Source organism: Ammospiza nelsoni, chromosome 16 (assembly GCF_027579445.1).
Source record: "Ammospiza nelsoni isolate bAmmNel1 chromosome 16, bAmmNel1.pri, whole genome shotgun sequence".
Classification (NCBI taxonomy): domain Eukaryota; kingdom Metazoa; phylum Chordata; class Aves; order Passeriformes; family Passerellidae; genus Ammospiza; species Ammospiza nelsoni.
This window is the reverse complement of record NC_080648.1, coordinates 5608860-5629061: the sequence shown is the minus strand read 5'-3', so window position 1 is coordinate 5629061 and position 20202 is coordinate 5608860. Positions and strand designations below refer to the sequence as shown.

Genomic DNA, 20202 nt, shown 5'->3' with positions numbered 1-20202 from the left:
TTCTCCCCCTTTTGCATCTGTTCAAATTTACTCATTTTTGTAGTTTTTATTGGCAAGAGAGTTAAATTATGTAGTCTCAGAGAATGAAAAACAGGAAATAAGCAAAGTTTTGCTAAATTTGTTTAGTATTTGATCAGGATGAAGAGGGCAGGTGCAGGCAGGTTAAAAAGAAATAAATTTTTAAAAAAGCTTAAATGCAGTCACTGCTTCTATCACTTCCCAGATCACATTTCTCCTCACAATGTAATTATCTGGACTAAAATTGGTAGGAGAAGGAAAGGAAGCAACCCCTAGCAGTATAGAATACTAAGCCAAACAGAAAAGAGGAATTTCTTATTTGTTATGCAAAGTAGCACATTCTTTTTAAAATACATTTTAATTTCTTTTCCGCTTGGCTTTCCAAAGAGAGATGTGCATCTCTCAGAAGGCACATTTTGCCCTTCAATTTGTTACTCTATATCTTTAACCCCACCAGGAAGTACAGTTGGTGGTAATTCTGTTTGGCACAATACATTAAAAATAATGAATTAGAGAAAGCCAACTAGCTGCTCCATCATGAAATCTCTTCAATTCACAAGAAAAATGCATTTCTAGTGAAGTTCACTGTCAGGACAGTGCACTTGACTGATTGAAAGGCTGTTTATTTGAGTTGTCTTAGAAAACTCATCTCTGAAATTAGACAGAAGGAAAATAGAAAGAAAAGAGAAGTGTCTTCCTGCAATAAACATTTAGAAAAAAATTGCTTTTAGAAAATTACAAATCCTGTGACTTGATACTGCATCAGGCTCATGACATTTAAGATAATACAAGTATTTCACAGTACAAAAGCAAATCATGTAATTTAGCTTGCCTCAACAAGCATTGCCTCAGCAGGGGTCTCTAATTCAGCACAGACAAAAGATTTTATGAAGTTCTCAATATAAATACCCAGAATACTCTTGGCACAGAAAATACCTTTCCCAGAGCCTGTGCAATAGTCAGTTGTGGAACATTAAATGCAATCAGGAGCTGAAATCTGTAGTGGGTGGGGGCCAGAGTGAGTCTCGTAGGCTCGGGTATAAAATCTGTATCAAAAGTAGGCACTCAAATTTTGACAAGAGCTAATGAGTGTGCTTGTATGTGATTGTGTTACAGCTCCATGTCAGCCTCTGCTCACCTTCACACTTATCCCTGTCCCCCTTGGGATGTGGTCTGCAGTGCCTCACTGCAGGGAAAACAAGGAGCTCAGAGCCTGCAAATTCCATGGTTTGGAAAGGCTCCAGCACCCCTGTAGGTGTCCATGTACACTGGAGCTGGGCAAACATTGTTTTTCAAGTTTCATTTTTTTTTAGTGCAGCCCTTTGGGTCGGCCTGGCTCTGAGCAAGGAGTGGTTTGGACTTAGGACATCAGTTCTCCAGAGGTTCTGAGGGACCCCCAGGCTGGAGCTACCCCTGCAGTGGGTTCCTGCAGTGCTGCTCTCAGGAATGAGGCTTTTCCTCGTGCCAGAACTCAGCAGCACAGGGATCCCGAGTGGGCCAGGGAAGTGGGGTGGGTGCTTCACCACTCATCCTCCAGGGTACTTTAAAACATCATTGGGAAAATTTTGGGGTATTCAAAGGCACAACCAATCTCCAGGTTCATTCTATCTTACCACAGTTTGGGATTTACAATCCAGCTTGTCTTGAAAGGCAGTTTGGGTTACAAAAATACTCTGTTATGCTTACAGTTAGATACAAAAGCCAGTGTTATAATCAATGTCCTGATGGTTTACAGGGAGTCTTTACAGGGCTGGAGCAGGAATAGAAGCATTCCCTTTCTTGTGAGCACCAGAAACTTCTGAGGAATTATTTTGAATGATACATGCCAATATAGATAACAGTAATTAGATCAAGCTACAAAAGTGTGAAAAATTGGGTTAAATATTAGATAAACTTCCTGGTAATAAGATATCCTGGGCTGTGGCATAGCCTGCCTGTGGAAGGAGTTTTGCATGCAGTTTTAGAGCTCAATTAATATATTTCTGTGTTGGCAGAGAAGGCCTACTCTTTTGATAATCTGATAGAGAATCTTTAATTCTTTCACCTTGGGTATATTAATACTGTACATAATTAAAATCGGTTCATGATAAATTAACTAATTTGCCCTTAGAGTGATCAAAGACCCTTTTGCCCTCAGGGTTTGTAGTAGCTGCTGTTCCCCCCCCTCCCCACCTCCATTTTAATCATCAGTCTGAAATGTTTATTGGAAAAAGAAAAATTTCCAGGAATTAGGCTCTGAAAGTCCCCAGCTCCTGCAGCTAGTGCAGTGTAAGGATGCCCTCTGCTGAGCGTGGGCTCAGGAGTTTTGGGTTGGAAGCAGAATTGTCCCTTGTGGGTACAGAAAGCATTGGCTGAGCAGGCTGGATGTCAGGTCAAGGTTCACTCATTCTGGTGTGCATAGTGAATTGAACCCAAAGCACAACCTGCAGGTATTGGAGGAAGTGTGGAAACTGTAGATAATTTACTCATTGGGATTTATAAACCCCAATAGCTCAAGCATCAGCTTTCTGCAGAAATATGTAGCACCTTTCTACTTCTACAATCCAGTAACCTGGACATGGTGAGAAATATATTCAGTGATGCTGGAACACTGGTGCTGACAGGTTCTAAACACATTAGAACAGTAATGTGGTATAAAATATCACTGTTCCTCCTGAGAGCCTTTTTAGTCCTTCTAATGATGGTCAAGAGGAACACAATAGTAAGGCAGTCATAAATATGACATGCATGAGTAGGTTAATCTACTTTCAAGTGTTTCTTTGAAGTTTTCTCTGTGCTGTGTAGTGAATTCTGCCAAAAAGCTTGTGGAACAGTTCAGAGAAAGTTGAGAATTGTGTGGATCCATTAACCAAGTGAACTCTTCAAGAGGGATACCATGTCACTTGCTTCATTTCTGAAAAGATTTGAGAATTCAGAAATACCACGAACAGCAATGGAGAGCTAAGCCTGTGCTGCCAGTTTAAATCAGATCAAAATTTCCTATTTATTTCATCTCAGTTAAGGCCAAGTCAGGACTTGTGTTGGTCGCAAATTGTTGGAGGAGTTTCAGCACCATCTCAGCTCCCTCTCCAGCCTCCTCCCTTTAGCATGCAGAGTATCAGAGAGGTCACTAACCACTTGAAACTCAGCTCTGTGTGCCATGAAAAGCAGCAATATTTTGGTGAGGCAAGTGGTGAGGGTTTGTCATTAACCATATAAATAATTCAGCATACCTGAGGAAATTTGGAGGATGACAAGCTCAGAAATATATATTAAAACCCACAGTACTGAATTCTAATTAAAATTTATGTTAATAGCAGAATTTTCTTTTACAGAAGGTACTTTTTTTCTAACTCTGCTTTTAATCAGCTGAGTCTAATGCAAATTAATGATTCTGTAACAATTTACTTCATATATAATGGTACAATTTGGCTGGTAAAATGGGCTGAGAGAAACCTCATGAAGTGCAAGGTCCTGCACCTGAGGAAGAACCCCAGGCACAAATGTCACTTGTGTCACGTTGTCCAGTGACTGAGCAGTGGAGCAGGGTGCCCAGTGAGGCTGTGGAGTTTCCATCCTAGAAGACATTTCAAAAGCTGTGTGGGCAACCTGGGCATCCAGTGTCTGGTAGCCTTGCTTGAGCAGGGGCCAGAGCTGATCACCTCCAGAGGTCCTTGCCAATCTCAGCCATTCTGAAATAATAGTCCAGATAGCAAATTAGGCAAACATGGCCTAAAAGCAGATATATTCTGACAGTAACCACTACTCTTTGGTGCATGGAGGCAGAGATTTCAGAGCAGCAGAGTCAATAAGAGCAGCAGCTGTGGATGTGAGCAGCACAGGGGTGTGTAAGCCCTTGATACCCAGCAGCAGTGCCCAGGGCCTGGCTGTGTGTGCTGAGCAGACCCAGAGCTCACTCTGCTGTTGCAACAAGCTGGATCAGCTAGTTCACATGAGGTGAAAATATCCTAAATCCTGAAGTTTGCCATCTGAGGATAAATTACTACAGGGAAATAGAGCCATATAAGTAATAATGTTAGAAAAAGTAAATTGTGTTATGCTCTATGCCCGTCTTTTCTAAATATTGTTTTAAGATGCATCTGAGAGCATCTGAGTCTGACTTCACAGAACTGCAGCAAAACCTTCTTACATGGAAGGAATCACAGGCAGGATTTTCCCTGCTGTTGAGTGGAGATGTTTGCAGCCTCCCAGGTCCTGAACTGGCAATTCAGAGCAGTTTGATTGCCTGCTTGATTGTTTGTGAGATAACGGTGAGATTGGCAGTGGCAGGGTAATTTACTGAAGATTGCAATGTCAGACAATATCCAAGGGGGCTCATGAGCATAAAGGTGTGATTCACATGACTGACAGGAGCCTGAGGGATTGATATGGCCATTCCAAGTTCAGGGTGTCATCACAAGTGTTTGGCCACAGCATCCCATAATCAGCTGCATGATGAGGTCATTACAGGCAGAACTTCTGCTCACCTCTAATAACAGCTATGCCAAAATATGATGCAGCTCAATAGGTAAATGTAAATTTGTCAGAGGGAGTAATTTATATCCTGTGGTTTGCCTCTGTTATTTCTAGTGTGTTGATAGGGTTTCCTTGCTTGGTGGTCATCTGAGAACTGGGTGGACTTAACAGTGGGCAAAGCTCAGTTCAGAGTTGTAGAGGTCTCACAGAATGGGGGAGAAGCTGAGGAATTCTCAGAAATAGGAAAACTGCCTTGAGTTATACCCTGAAGCTAATGATGTCCTCAGAATGATTATATCAAGTGGGGGGAAAATTAGATGTAACAAAACAGAAAGATCCTGCAGCCTTGTTGGAGAGAATTTTAAGATGAATGGAGCTCTTAATGTGAAGAGGCGAGTGACCTTAAAGCAACATATAGCTCTCACAACAAGGTAGTTTGTCTGACTTAAATCTCCTTAGAGGCCTGAATGAAACATTGTCAGCATAACTTGGCAATTTTGTTTTTAAATCAGGTCAGGCACAGTCATTTCAGGCACACAAAATGGGTTGGATATAAAAGGCTAATTGTAAAATAAGAAAGTATTTTGTAGTTTTTAGATTGTTTTTTTTCCTTTAGGTTGTTGTTTTTCCAGTTGTGCTGGTCTGTTGTGCACTTGAAAATCTTGAAAATGCATGAGTCATGATCTTAACCTGAGGTACTTTTGTCTGCTTCCATACTGGAATGCTCTCTCTTTTGTATGATTTTCAGTGTATATCCAGGCCATATTTGCATTCAAAAATCAGATTGATACACCTTGGAAAGTGTTACAGACATAAGTAGATTGCAGATTGAACTCCTGATTCTTGCCAGAGTAGATGAACAAATGTTTGTAAATTGTTAGAGATGATAATATTTCAAAGCAAATGGTTAATAATTTCTAAATTATAGTAGAACTCCATTGAGAGAACATATTTAAGTTAAATAATAATACCAAATGAAGAGATGATGATAGAATTGTTACTGCATGTGCTAAAATTGTTATTTATCTAAATATACAGATTGATCTCTCCCTTGATTCCCTTTTAATTTCTGGTGTTAAAATTCTCTTTTTTTCTTAAAAATGCATCTTAAAAAATATTAATGATAGATAACAATCTGTAATATGATGACTGAACCCACCAATTTTGTGACTGATATTCCTTGTCCAAGCATGCACACAAGCTGTGAGCCAGCTATCCATGGGAGGTGGGAGCTCCAGCAGCCCTTCCCTGGGAACTGCCAAAATGGCTACAGTGTCATTTGTGTTTTACTTTGATAATGATAGCTTTGTCATCTCCATCTCCTCTCAGCTCTTCAAATGGAACAAATAAAATCAAACAGCATAATTCTCAAGACAGGGAAAAAAAAAATCAGCCAAACAAGCAAATAACTTAAACAGAAATCCTTTATTGTTTCCACTTCCTTTTGCCTAATTTCAGTCCTTGACAGATTTATTGAGATTCATCCTCATCTAACCCTGATTTGCATTAATTGTAGTGGTTTTTAAGGAATGTGCTCAAAGCCTCATCCTCATGGCACTGTTGGCTGATTTACCAGGTTTGGGGCATGGGGATGCTATGAAGACTGAACTTTAACCGTTTTTCCCAGTGCCTTAAGATTTCCATGGGTATTACTGCTCCACAGCTCCGTGCTGGATCTTAGTGGTGCCTGTTACCTTTCAGATGGCCTGGTGGACTGCCTGGACCCTGACTGCTGCCTGCAGGCCACCTGCCAGAACAGCCTGCTGTGCCGGGGCTCGCGGGACCCGCTGGACATCATCCAGCAGAGCCACGGCGCCGCGCCCGCCGTCCGCTCCTTCTACGACCGCATCAAGCTGCTCGTGGGGAAGGACAGCACCCACATCATCCCTGGGGAGAACCCCTTCAACAGCAGGTGAGAAAGCCCCTCCAACTGCAGGTGAGATTGCCCCTCCAATAGCAGTTGAGAAATCCCCTCCAACTGCAGGTGAGATTGCCCCTCCAATAGCAGGTGAGAAATCCCCTTCAACTGCAGGTGAGAAATCCCCTTCAACTGCAGGGAGCAGCTGGGAACGTGACACGTGTCGTGGTTTGAATGGACAGGTGTCTGCTAAGGAAGGCAGGAGCCTCCCCAGAAATGGAAAATTCAAACCGCTTCCCTCTGAATTGTTATAAATTTGAAATTAAAAGGCTCTCAGGCAAAGATATAGGAATAGGAATAACAGTTCTTTACTAGGAAAACTAAAAATACAGATGTAATAGTACAAACCACAAAAAAAGTACTTCCAGAGTCAGACCATGCCCTGCCCCCTGTGTGTCAGGGGGTGTCCCAGCCCCATCCCAGGGGGGCTCAGCCCTCCTGCAGTGCCAGCTGTGGCTCTGCTGCAGCAGGGATCCTGCACAAGGGGGGAGTTTTCCTCTGCAGCTCCAGGGCTGCTGCAGATGGGCCTGGGCTCCCTCTGGCCATGCAGGGCAGCAGAAAGCTGCTCCTGTGGCAATGCAGGGGGCAAAGGCTGCTGTGCTGTGCCAGGCTCAGATTGGATCCAGGTAGGAATACTTGGCTCCTCCCCTGGGCGGAGCATCTCCCCATGGGATGCTGGGATTGGATCAGCCCTGCAGGGACACTCAGTGGCCATGGACAGAAGATAATTAATAATTAATGGCCCATTAACAAAGAGATCTCCTGGAGGGAGGATTGGCTGTGGGAGAGAGAAAGAAAACTGCCCCAAGAACAGGAGATAACTGCTCCACGCTAACAGATGGCAATAGAATACACACCCCCATTTTCAACCTAAGACATACCAGATCTGTGCATTGCATGGGAAAATTTGTGCCAGTGATTCTGTTTGTGGTTTAACAGGAGCTGCTGCTTGCAGGTGCTTCATCTCAGGCATTGATCACACTGAGGCCACGCTGGTGCAGTTTATGATGTGGCCTCTATTTTATAACAGAGTTTTATTAGCATTTCAGCAGTCTGGCAACGCCCAGAAGAAGGTTTCTTCCACTGAGCAGGAGCTTCTGAGGTTTATATTTTATGAAGACTGCAGTCTAGAGGAAGGGAAAACACTAACTAGTTCCAGTTCATTTATAATGTAGTGCCATTAGCACAAATTTCAATAATGGAATAACATTTCAAATAATTTTAAAAATCCATTGATTTAGGGAGTTTTATTATTTATTCCTTACATTAAACCATTTTACTTGTAGCATTGATCCACCTGACTGGGTTTTCTTTTTCTTCTTGTTTTTTTATTTTTCTATGCGTGTTTTCTAAGACTATTAATTATATATTTGCAATGAATCTAAAAGCCAGCACATCATTAATTAATATTTGATGCCATTGTATGCTTACAAGAAGATTGGTATTTATCAATATTATATAAATAGGTCTCCATGGAAAGATGCTAAGAAATTGATGAGTATATTATTTATGTTCATATCACCAAAGTTAAAACTGAAGAAAGAGCTTCATTTAAGATAACACCCAAAGGATTGCACTTCATTACAGGAATTTTTCTCAGTCAGGATCCCATTACAGGCTTAGTGGGTGATGTAGAGCATGTCCCTAAATATTTGTCTGTGAAAAGAGGATCATAATGTTTCTGGATATACCAGGCAGGTCCCCATTGTACTCACCCCTGTGCTGTGCACAATCATTTCCATATTCCATCAGGAAACTCCTGTTGGATCCTACTCTATGGAATATAGATTTTATGCTGTTCTATAAAATACTCCATGCATACACATGTGGAGTTGTTGAAAAAAATAGAAAAAAAATTGTTCTACTTTCACCTTTTTTAAATCCTGGAAGTGTTTAAGGCCAGGTTGGACAGGGATTGGAGCAGCCTGATCTATTGGAAAATGACCCTGGCCATGGCAGGAGGTTGGAACAAAATGATCTTTAAAGTCCCTTCAAACCCATTCTATGGTTCTATGAATTAGTGCTCTAAACTAAACAGGAGCTGAGCAGTTCAGTCCTGAGGCTCCATTAAAAAAAAGAACTCTTTGGAAACTTTAGTTTTGGGGGTTTTTTTAAATGTTCCTCATGGTAGGACTCTTAGTTCTGTTTTACTCATCTGAGCTACACTGCAGATTTTAACACATCTTTGCAAATGACCTATTAATGATGTTAAAATTGGCCTTCACCTCTAAGTTTTAAAGGTACTTCTGATAATTCTATGGCTCAGCTGCTATTTTTGGTACCAATTTTAGGCAAATCTAATGTATAGGGTCAAATTGTAAGTTTTAGAACTGATGGGTTTGTCTTTTAAAAGTGCCACAAAGTTGAAATCCCAACTTTTCCATATACTGAAGCTGCCATTGTCTCAAAAAGTAGCTCCTGTGTTTGTAAGCTGTTTACTGAGCTCAGTCTGTCATTCCATTGAAAGACATGAAAAAGTGAGACAAAATAATGGTTTGGGGTTTTTTTTCCAGTCTTAGTTTAAGAAAAACGGTTATTTCCTACTATAAAGGAAAAAATAACATAAGTTATTGATTGCTAAAATAGGTAAATCTCAATTATTATTTTCTGTGCAGAAACAAGATTAAATGATGTTTCCAGGGGGAAAAAAAAAAAAAAGCTGTGTTTGTACACATTTAAATTCCTTGGTAAAAATATATATATATATATAATTCTTGTATCAGTTCAGTTTTTCTGTTACACTTTTAAAAGATTACCAAAGAAAGGTGATTGTATGTGTGACTATTAGTCAAAACATTGCTTCTTATAAGTCCATATTTTAGCTACATTTTAGCTTATTCTAATATCTATTTTGTTCCTTATTTAAAATTTTAGAAATAAAAAGGAATATTATTGACCAAAATATTTTATTCAAATTATTTCCTAAAATACTAAAATTGAAGGTAGAAAAAATTAAGTCATGGGCATTATTAGTTTTTTTCTGCCATCTGACAATTTCTTTCTAAATCTACTTTCTGCACAGTTTTCCTAGAGAAGCTTAAGTGACTTTTTTTCCTGCATCTGTTTCTGTGTGTTTGTCACATAAAATAATTCAAGCAAAATGAATAATGCCAAGACAATTATCTTGGTCCAATGTGTTCCCAAGCAGATTTTTCTCAACAGGTTTCAATTTCTATTAAATCCCATATTCTGTTACAAAATGTTGATTTAGCAAATTAAAAATTGACCTGATGGGTGAAAAAGCACTTGAAAATCCTAAAAGAAAAGTAACAGAAATGGCTCGTTTTTATTAATTAGATTTTTTAAATGCAGTATTGAAGAAAATATGTCACCCTATTTGAAATAAAAATATGAGGAAATAGCAGTTAAATAGCCAATATAATACAGTTAGAAATGTACCTCCCAGCCCCTGCACATCTCAGAGTGGGCAGAATAGAGCTGCAAACCGTTCTTGGTATCGCTGATGGAAGGAGCTGTCCTGTGCCAGGGGCCCATGGTCAGTGTCCAGCCCAGCCAAGCTCAGCCCAGGTTAGTCCCCTTGCCCAGCTCAGACATGGCTGGCTCAGGGTGCTGTGCCTGGAGCCTGCTGAGCTCTGGGAGCAGCCCCAGTCCTGCTGGAAGGGCTCCTCATCCCCCTTCTGTCAGCAGAGCAGAGTTGGAGGCTCCTGCTGGAGGCACAGACTGGTGAATATATAAAAGTGCAGTTTTACAATCCCTGAGATTATGGGTTAAGAGCAGTTCACTCTGCCTGTTTTCACCTTCTCCAGTTTTCACATTTCCAGTATAGCAATGGAAGCCATCACAAAGAGCTTTTCCTTTTCCATTGCCCTTTTAGCAAACAGTTTCTCCCTCCCCAATCTGCCTCTCTCAGGGCTCAGGAGGATGGAAGGGAAAGGAGCCAGGGGCTGGGAACTCCTCTCCAGCTGGGAGCAGCAGCACTTTGTGCCTGCTGTGCACTTAGCAGCAGCAGAGCACTTGCCAAAGAAAAAATCTGACTGTGCCTCTTAGAGGAATAGCTCATCTTCATCTCCCTTAGGTTAAACAAAGCTGCTTATCCTGCTGGCCAAAGAAATGCTTTGTCTTGCCTGTGTGTAAAGCTGGACTTTAAACCAAATCCTCCTTTTGGCAAAGTGCAAGCAAGGGTTCCAAACCAGGCTGGAGTGCAGTGTGCAGGTATCAGTCACTCCCTGAGATGAGGGAATTTCAACCTTGATGTGGAGAATTGGTGGTACAAAACAGAGATGTGGCATTGCTCCATGTTTGTCAAGTGTGTCAGGCACCCACAGGAGTGGTACTGTGCCCTGCAGGGAGGTTTTGGAGTTTCAGTGGCTGCAGGGGCACAGCTTTGGTCTGGCTGAATGGGAGGGACCTTTGTACCCTGCAAAGCCTTGTTAGACAATGAGGCAAACCCTTGTTAGGTAAGAAGAGCACTGACTGCCATTCTGTGTGCACTTCTCACTGCATAAACAAGCATTTTCTTGATTTAGGTGTATAGAGGGAGCTGGGCAATATTGTGGTCCCTCAGTATTCTAAAAACCTTTGGAGTAAACTGTATTTAGAATAAATGCGGTACAGGTGTTCCACTACTTCACTTATAAATGACATAACCTCCCTTTGTAATTAGCTTTACTACCTTTAATTCTCTTTCTTTTCCAGTCTTGTGTCTCTCATAAGAGGCCAAGTGGTGACTACAGATGGGACTCCCCTAGTTGGGGTCAACGTGTCGTTTGTCAAGTATCCAAAGTACGGCTACACCATCACTCGCCAGGATGGCACGTGAGTGTCCCTGCTCCCCTGAGCCCCTGGGTGCTCTGCAGTGTCTTTGCTGATTAACAGATGGTGTCATCTAATGGAACCATGTGGCACCAGGCATTGCCTTCCTCCCAGGGCAAAGAGCTATTAAGTAAACACAAAAGTAATTTTTCACACGGCGTTTTGAATACTAACTGCATGTAAATACGGACAGGCTGACTTTGATAATGACGTGTTAGCAGGCACACTCCTTTCAAATAAATTGCTCTGTATCTATGAAAACATTTGTGGGCTACAGCAATATCCAGCTGAGACAAGAAATATTTTATTTTAAAATGCAGAGCAGGCTAACACTTCTAGGAAAGAAAGAAAGCATCATTATAGAATAGTATATTTTGTTAAAATTTCCCTTCTGTTTCTCTTTGCTTTTGAAGAGACACTCTCTTTTGAGTTTCTTCAGGGTAGAATGTAATCAAAAGATTCTAATTGAGTATATTTAGACAATTTCCTGCTGTGCAAAAAAGTGCTTTTTCCCCCTTGTATCAGCTTATTTGAAATGCACACAAATTCAGATAAACAAAAGTCATTGTGTCATGGTTTATCTGGTTTACTGGCTGTGGTAACTAAAACAGTTTATCTGACACAGGCATTGTAAACATTTGCCATTTTATCTTGGTCTTGCATAAAAACAATGGAATTGATATAATTAATACAAGTCAACTGAACTATAGGGAGTATTGAAGTTCCATACTTTCCAGAATATTAATCTGTTATAATAAAAGTAAAATATTGATTTCAGTAGTTTAAAATTGCAGTAAATGGTGAGCTGAACTATATTTAAATCTGCATAGATTATTGATGTCATTGAATAATTTGTTATGTTGCCAGCATTTACATAAAACAAATATACCTGTTTCTGTTGTCAGAACAACCTGGAAGCATTTCTCATTTAAGCCAGGTTTGAAATGCCTGCGTAGCTCCACATTACTGCTGTGATTGTGTAGGGAGTTGGAATTTAGGAAATTAGGTTGAAACACCTAATTTCTCTTAAAAATGATAGATCAGTTATCTTGGGGACAGGAACTCTTACTTGTAGAACGCTTCTCATTACTGTTGTCTTACTGCCATGTGTCCCATTTTATGTTTGATGGACAGGATCTTTTAGGAAAGGGATAATTCAGTGTTCTGCTCAGAATGCACTTGGCTTCTCTGCTATTTCTATATAAAGGTTACTTGTAATAATAAATGTGGTGGTTTGTTGGTTGGGTATTTTTTAAATTATTTAATATTTAAGGATTTATAATTTTATCAGAATGAGCTTTGTCCGAGTGACTTCAAATCATTGCTTGTCTTGGCTGGTTTTTAGCAGTTTAGTTGCCAGAGGTTCACATCCCATTACTGATCATTGGAACCATGACATTTAAAACATAATCATGGTCTGCTCACTCTCCCTACCTCTGGTGATGTGGGGAGAGAATCACAAGGGTGAAAGTAAGAAAAATCTTGCATTGAGATAAAAGCAGTTTAATAACTGGAATAATAATTATAAAAACTGTAGTAAAAAGGAAAATAACAGAAAGATAAATTAATTCCCAGCCAGGTTCTGAGCAGCTTTTCTCCTAGTTTATATAATGGCAGTTATATATCAATGTATATTACTATATCACTCTATGATCTGAGATATCCCTCAGTTCATTTGGGGTCAACTCTTCCAGCTGTGTCCCCTCCTGCCTCTCATTCTACTCCCTGGTGTGATGGGGTGAGGAGGAGGAAAGGCCCTGACTCTGTGTAAGCATTGCTCTGCTTTAATAAAAGCACCCCTGTGTTATCAACATTATATCCTGAATCCAAAACTCAGCACTCCGCCAGCTACTAGAAAGAAAATTAACTCTATCCCAGCCAAAACCAGATAAATACCCATCGCTGTTGGTATGCCTCTGTAGCTGTCTCATTAGCCAGGAGTGTGATTACTGGAATTACTCAGTCTTGCCCTTCTAAAGGCCACACTTTTCTAGGTTTGACTTGGTTGCAAATGGTGGAGCATCCCTGACGCTGCACTTTGAGCGGGCCCCGTTCATGAGCCAGGAAAGGACAGTGTGGCTGCCATGGAACAGCTTCTATGCCATGGACACACTTGTGATGAAGACAGAGGAGAACTCCATTCCCAGCTGTGATCTCAGTGGCTTTGTCCGTCCTGACCCAGTCATCATTTCATCACCACTTTCAACTTTCTTTAGTGACGCTCCCAGCCGCAATCCCATCGTGCCAGAAACCCAGGTAAGAACAGTGTGAGTGAGCAGGGTGGGGAATTCAGTGGGCAGGTGACAGTTCTGGTCCAAGCACAGGGCCACCACGTGTCCCCTGCAATTACTACAGCAAATGTCTCTGCAGAGCTGCCTTTGTTCTGACAGGTGCCAGGTTTTCTAATGAGGGCTGCAGGAGATATCCCAAGGTTTATGTCACCCAGACACGTTTATCTTTGATCGCCTTGCACTCTCCCATTATCATAAAACATACCAAGTATATCTGTTTATTTCAGTTGCCAGCTTAGGTGTTTGAAGAGAATTTTGCAAAGGCTTGGCATGTGGTGCTGACCACAGACTGTTTCCTTATTTCTTAATTAGGACAAAGGCAAACTCTGTTGGTGCTATTTTTTTCTCTGCTGTATTCAGTTTTATACTGTTAGTGGAAGTTGTGGGTTCCTATGATATTTCTTATGTTACCCTTGCATATAACTTGCAGTAAAAAATGTTTGTACTTATTTGCCATTTTGCCAGCAGTGGGCTCTTAAAAAGTTGTGTACACAGACACCAAATAATTATTTGTCAGAAATGTCACCTGAACTGTGTTGGTTTGAGGACATCCACTCCCAGTAAGAGAAAGACATAAGCTCAGAAGAATACACAAGGTGATACATTAAAAAAAAAAAGAAAAATCAATAATGTAAAGTGTTTGATGTCTTTCCTTCCCAGGTTCTTCATGAGGAAATTGAGATCCCTGGCTCTAGTATAAAGCTCAGCTACCTGAGTTCCCGCACTGCTGGATACAAATCCTTACTGAAGATCATCATGACTCAGACCCTGGTGCCACTCAATCTGATCAAAGTTCATTTGATGGTAGCAGTAGAAGGGCATTTGTTCCAAAAATCATTTCAGGCATCTCCCAACTTGGCATATACATTTATCTGGGACAAAACAGATGCCTATGGTCAGAAGGTTTATGGGTTGTCAGATGCTGTAGGTAAGTCAGCATATACAAGCTCCAAGAGTTTCCAAGCAACACCTATAATTCTAAATAAGAAAACTGCAAACTTCCTTATGGAGGAGCACATGTAGACTGAACAGTTCTTGTCTCCCTGACACAATTTATCTTTCTATTATGGTTCTTTTACACATTCAGGATCATGTTCAGAGGTCTAAACTTCATCAACATGCTTGGGTTTCCTGGGTTTCTAAACCTGACTTAGAAGGTTTAGACCAGGCAATGGGAAAAACTGGCCATAGGAACTTAGGGAAACCTAATCCATCATTATAATTTTGTTTTCTTTAGTTATAAAATGATCCTCATGCTGGACTGGCTGGCAGTCTGCAGTGCATTTGGGTTTTCACACATACCCTTATTGTAGTCTCTTGTGCCATAACACATTTGAAATGAAAATGCTGTTCCTCTAATGCTGTTCAGTCTTGTAGTTCTACAGCTATTTTTAGTTAGCTTGGTTCTAGTGGGTAGGAAGAAGAGTGATCATCATAATATTTTTCAGTTTTCATTGACTGTCTGAATAATTTTAATACAGCAGTGTTAAAAATGAGCATCAGAGCTGTGCCGATGTGGAAAGAGCAGGTTTTTTTTTTTTAAATCTTAATTATTTTCTATAATTTCTAAATTATTCTTTGCTATAGTTTCACTTTCTTATGTTATTACATGGGATATTGCTTTCCTGTGTAATGCTTACAGTGTAATTTTGCTTAAATGCACACGAAGTTTTCACTGCCCTTTGGTATATAGTATGTAAAATGAATATGCTAAATAAATGCTGTGAACATCTGGCAAATTAAGAATTTATCTTGTCCTGCTATCTGATAGTTTTAATTATTTAATAAAATTTTACTATATTTTAAAAATTTTATTTCTCACTCTCCTCTCAGCAAACCCATCACTTCCCAGTGTGAGCTATTAAAACAGAAGTGATCAGGTCCCTGCAGAGTACATGTGAATGAAGTTTTAAATTTGTGTCTAGTCAAAGATCTGAATATAATATTTTAGAATAAAAGTGAGGAATGTAATCACTCCATCTTCTTGAGGGGGCTGGGGGACGGGAATACTCCTGCTCTGGACATTTAATTCAGTGTTTGTTCAGCAAGTATATTAGATTTTATTTCATTTCAGTGTCTGTGGGGTTTGAATATGAGACTTGCCCCAGTCTCATTTTATGGGAGAAGAGGACAGCACTGCTGCAAGGATTTGAACTGGATCCCTCAAACTTAGGAGGATGGTCTCTGGATAAACATCATGTACTTAATGTCAAGAGTGGTGAGTTAGTTCATTCCTTGTGTTTGCTGTTCTATATGACATATTTCCATTGTCAGAAAATTGTCTATAGACATATTTCCATTGTCAGAAAATTTCTATAGAATTTTAACACATTTTTTACTGTTCTGCACAGGCTGAATTTCTTAAAGTCCTAATCTTTATCCTCTATTCTGTTTTTCATTTATTCCCCTGTAATATCTTTCTGTCTTCCCTGTTTTTCTCATGTTAGCCACATCTATTCCTGGTTCCTTTTGCTTGACCTCCTTTTCCCCCTAACCTGAGATGCAGCTTACAAGGAATATAAGTCTGGGACAAGATACTGAGTCTCCTTTGCCTTTCTCAATAGTCACCTGTTTGTTTTTTCCTCACCTTTTTTTTGTCTTCCCATATCCTGATCTGAATCTTCATAATCTTTGTATTTTGCCAACAACTCTTTGGGAGCTGAATGCTCAGCATACATTTTATTTGTTCCCTGCAAAATGTCATTTGCAGCCTTCCTGCTGCTCATTACCAAGTAAGAAAATGTATTTCTGCTTAATAAATCTAAAGTATTGTTCAGAATTGGCTAGATCAGGCTATTTGAACTCACTTCCAGTGCTGGGCAGTGGATCCACATTTGGGTCCACATGCCAACAGAGAGTGTTGCCACCAGTGGGGAGCCAGTTATGTTAGGGTCATGCAACTTCATTCCCACAAGAACGTGAAGCTGAAAGTTTCCAGCCAGATTTCCACAGTTTTTGATGCCCCAGAATATGGTCACACTGTCAGAAAATCCACTCCTTTCTTGGAGCAGGGGTCTGCTCTTTCAACAAATATTTTGAAGATAAATCCTATCTTGAAGGTATTTTCTTGAAGTCTAATAGAGATCTGTACCACCAGCTTCCCTCTTGCCTTTTATCATTGATCCTTAGCAGCCCTTCTGGGAGTTTGATCTTTCTCCTATCTTTTCATTTTCTGAGCTATCATTTTCTCTGGTTCCTCCATTTCTCATTTTTCATTTTCCATTAAAAAAGTGTGAAGAACTGAGAGGTGGAAAGAGAACAGTAAGGTTGGCACAGAATTCCAAACAAAACATGATGCAGGAAACTGGAGTGAGACACAAATAAGGAGCAGCTCTTCTCCACCCACTCTGAAACCTAAACCACAGTCCCAGGCCAGAGCTGTGTGGCAGGGTTTTCTTTCATAATGAATACCAGAGGACTCTTGAGTGTAGGTTTGAGTCTGTGGGTGTGTATGTGTGTGGGTTTTAACACTGAATCTTCATTACACCTTTATTTTTACAACTGCGAAATCCTCCTGCTCTTTTTGCACCATTGAAAATCCGAACGCCAGAGTCATTTCAATGTACAGTCCTTAAAAGCGGCTGTTGAAAAGAAAACAGCCTCAAGTCCCCTGCAATGAACAGTGGTAATAACCACTTCTTCTCCTCTCTGTCCTTAGGTATATTGCACAAAGGCAACGGAGAAAATCAGTTTCTCACTCAGCAGCCAGCTGTGATAACCAGCATTATGGGCAACGGGCGCCGCAGAAGCATTTCCTGTCCCAGCTGCAATGGCCTGGCAGAAGGAAATAAGCTCCTGGCCCCTGTGGCACTGGCAGTGGGTATTGATGGAAGTCTCTTTGTTGGGGATTTTAACTATATCCGGCGTATCTTCCCCTCCAGGAATGTCACCAGCATCCTGGAGCTGAGGTAAGGCTTCACCTCAGCGCTTCGCTTCTGGAGCCTGTGCTCAAATCAGCCTTTACCATTACTTCTTATAATTTTGAAAAACATTGTCGCTTTCAACCTATTTAAATTCCAGTGGAGAAATGGGGCACAGAAATGCATAGTTCAAAGTCTGTAACTTAACCTGAGCAGTGACTAAAGTGAAGGATTTAAGAGCAGAAATCAACTTGTACAGAAAGTACACAGCATCTCTTTCTGTCTCCTTAGTAATCACTGATTCTGTCCTCCCTCAGTGCATCTTTTAGTTTGGTTTGAAAAGTCTAGAACTGACTGCCCTTAGGTACTGAGCCACAGTGACAGGCAGAGGTGTAACAATCTCATGAGGTCAGAGGGAAGCTTCTGCTGCCAGTGGTTTTGAGATCCACTTTCACATTTCTTCTCCATGCTTGTGAGTCTCTTTCTCTAGGTTGACAAGTGCAGTTCAGGTTGACATACAGATTCATTTTGCATCATCAGAACTCTTTTTAAGATTTTAACTCTTTCCCCTTGTCCCGTGCCCTGCTCCAGCCTTAAGATTTGATCACTTAATAGGGAAGGCATGAGTGTAGAATGTACCACTTCACCCATTTCTGTTCCATCTCCTTTTTTCATTTTGCCAGGAGAGGCAAGAGCTATTGCTTCAAACCCTAACTCATGTAACTGACCTTATACTTACAGCACTACTGAGTATTTGCAGAAAAATGAGGAAAAATTGCATGCCCTGGCTGTCTGCTGCCCCTCCTGGAGCCCACTCAGGCAGCAGCATTGGTCCTCCTGGAAATTGGATACAACTGCAACGTACATTGAGTGAATTTAGGTCACAAGTCTTTTTTTAATGATATGACCAATAAGCAATTCCTCTGCTTCCACATTTAGTTTTTAATTAGTGGGGAAAAGTGCAAAATGATTGGACTGTTAAAGAATAGGAGGCCTAGCTCTATTTTACACCTCTCTTCCATTCATGTCATTCTGTTGATGTCACTATTGTGAATTCTGATTCTATAGAAAAGAAAAGAGATCTGATTCAGGCCAATTCAACTCTGAAATCACTCTCTGACACCTACCTCATACACCATCAGGCTGCCTCATTATATTTTTTTTTTAAAGTCATGGATCATCCAGTGCTTTCTACTAGCAGCTCAGTTTAAACCACAGAAGGTAGCTGGCATGGAAGTGTGACCTGCTATAAATATTTATATCAATATGCACTATAACTCTGCATTATACAGAATATGCTAATTATTTTTTTTCTAAGCTGTTCAGATCATTTTATCTTTGTAGTAAATAGGACTACAGCTTTATAGGTGAGGAGAAACATTTTCAGATTAGGATATTTCTTATAATGCATTTATATGCACCTCACCAATATCAGCCAGTGAAAGTTTGCTAGCCCACCTTGTGTTTGAAAATGTTGCCTCAAAATTTACAACAATATTAGTGTGAGTACTTTGCTTCGTCTCTCTGTGAGAGAGATTGAAGGGAACATGGGTTTTTATGATGTGTGAGGGAAAATTGGAAAGGACATCAGTAAAGAAATAGAAGATGGATTTTTATCTGCTGTTGTCCACTTCCTCCTTTATGAAAGTCTGTTTTCCATAGCATAGTTTCTTTAGCTTCTGTTATAACTAGAAGCAATTAACAATGAAGCTGATGCATTGTGAGTGCTGTTGGACAGCTGCAAAGGACTTGACATACAGATTTTTAGGATTTGCATTATGATGTCTTTTACCCCCCGTTCCTCTAAAGGGAATTAAGGTCCATTCCAGCAAACATAATCTATATAGCAGTAATTGTGATTCATTGCTCATCTTGAAATCTGCATGAGTTACATGGGTAAGAGTTTGAAGATTTGAGCCATTTTAGTGTGAATGAGAGCCGAGTCTTCAGCTCATATCAAGTAATTTGGGTTATGTTGCAATCAGTACATCCTCAAATATTGCAAACCAAAAACATCGCTTTGTTTAGATTTCACAGCTGATGTCCTTTTGGTTTCACATAAGCCCCTATAAATCCTGAGTGCCTTTATGTGTCAGATATATCCCAGTGTGCACGTTTCCTTCACACTGTGCTTTGTGAAGGTGCCTGGTTGAATGTCCAGCAGGAATTTGGGCTGCACTGCACGTGGGGCTGCAAGCTGGGGCTGTGCCTGGAGTGCTGCAGCTCAGGAGTCACAAACCCCCTTGCTCTGTTCAGTGCATATTCCTGAATGGAAATTACACCAACACAGTGAGATGCTGTGTGAGTGGAGAGTGTGTTCATTTTCTTGTGGGAAGTAGAGAGCACTTTTCCTTGGGCTTTGTGTCTGGGCAGTAAGCTGTGGATCAGTTAATGCTGTTTATCTCCCATTGTACAGTACCTTACTGCTCACTTAGAAGGGGCTTTTTTACCCTGACTTTGGCTTTGATAGGCTTAACAGACACCAAGGAGCATCCAAACTTGCTTTAAGCAATTATTTTAGAGACTAGGAGGAGAGAAAAACAAACTGCATAGTAAAAATGTGTCTAGAAATGGCCTGTTAGAGAACTATTTGATTAAAGAAGTTGCCTCCAACTGGCAGACAATGTCCAAAACCAGTACTTCCCCCTGCCCAGCTCTGTATTCAGAGAACTGCCAGTTTCTCTCACTCCTAGCCCCCAAGCTACACACATTTCCATGGGAAAATTCTTTCAGTGGTTCAGAAATTTTCGTAAATATGAGGGGAGGGGGGTGGGGGCAGGGGTGTCCTACAGGGAATTAGCTTGCAGCTCTACCCCTCCCACTCATTCTTCATCTGGAAACGAAGCTAAGGCTAGTGCTGAAAAGAGATATCTTCTCCTGTGTCCTT

General features: G+C 40.6%; 1 protein-coding gene across 1 annotated transcript in view; it reads left to right on the top strand.

Annotated features, from left to right (window-relative positions):
- Positions 1 to 20202, top strand: part of TENM2 (teneurin transmembrane protein 2) — a 505046-nt gene that overhangs the window by 455104 nt on the left and 29740 nt on the right. The window contains exons 15-20 of the mRNA XM_059483440.1: positions 6175 to 6385; positions 11048 to 11167; positions 13159 to 13420; positions 14116 to 14383; positions 15530 to 15673; positions 17114 to 17363. Coding sequence (XP_059339423.1) covers positions 6175 to 6385; positions 11048 to 11167; positions 13159 to 13420; positions 14116 to 14383; positions 15530 to 15673; positions 17114 to 17363 — 1255 coding nt within the window. The remainder of the gene's footprint in view (positions 1 to 6174; positions 6386 to 11047; positions 11168 to 13158; positions 13421 to 14115; positions 14384 to 15529; positions 15674 to 17113; positions 17364 to 20202) is intronic.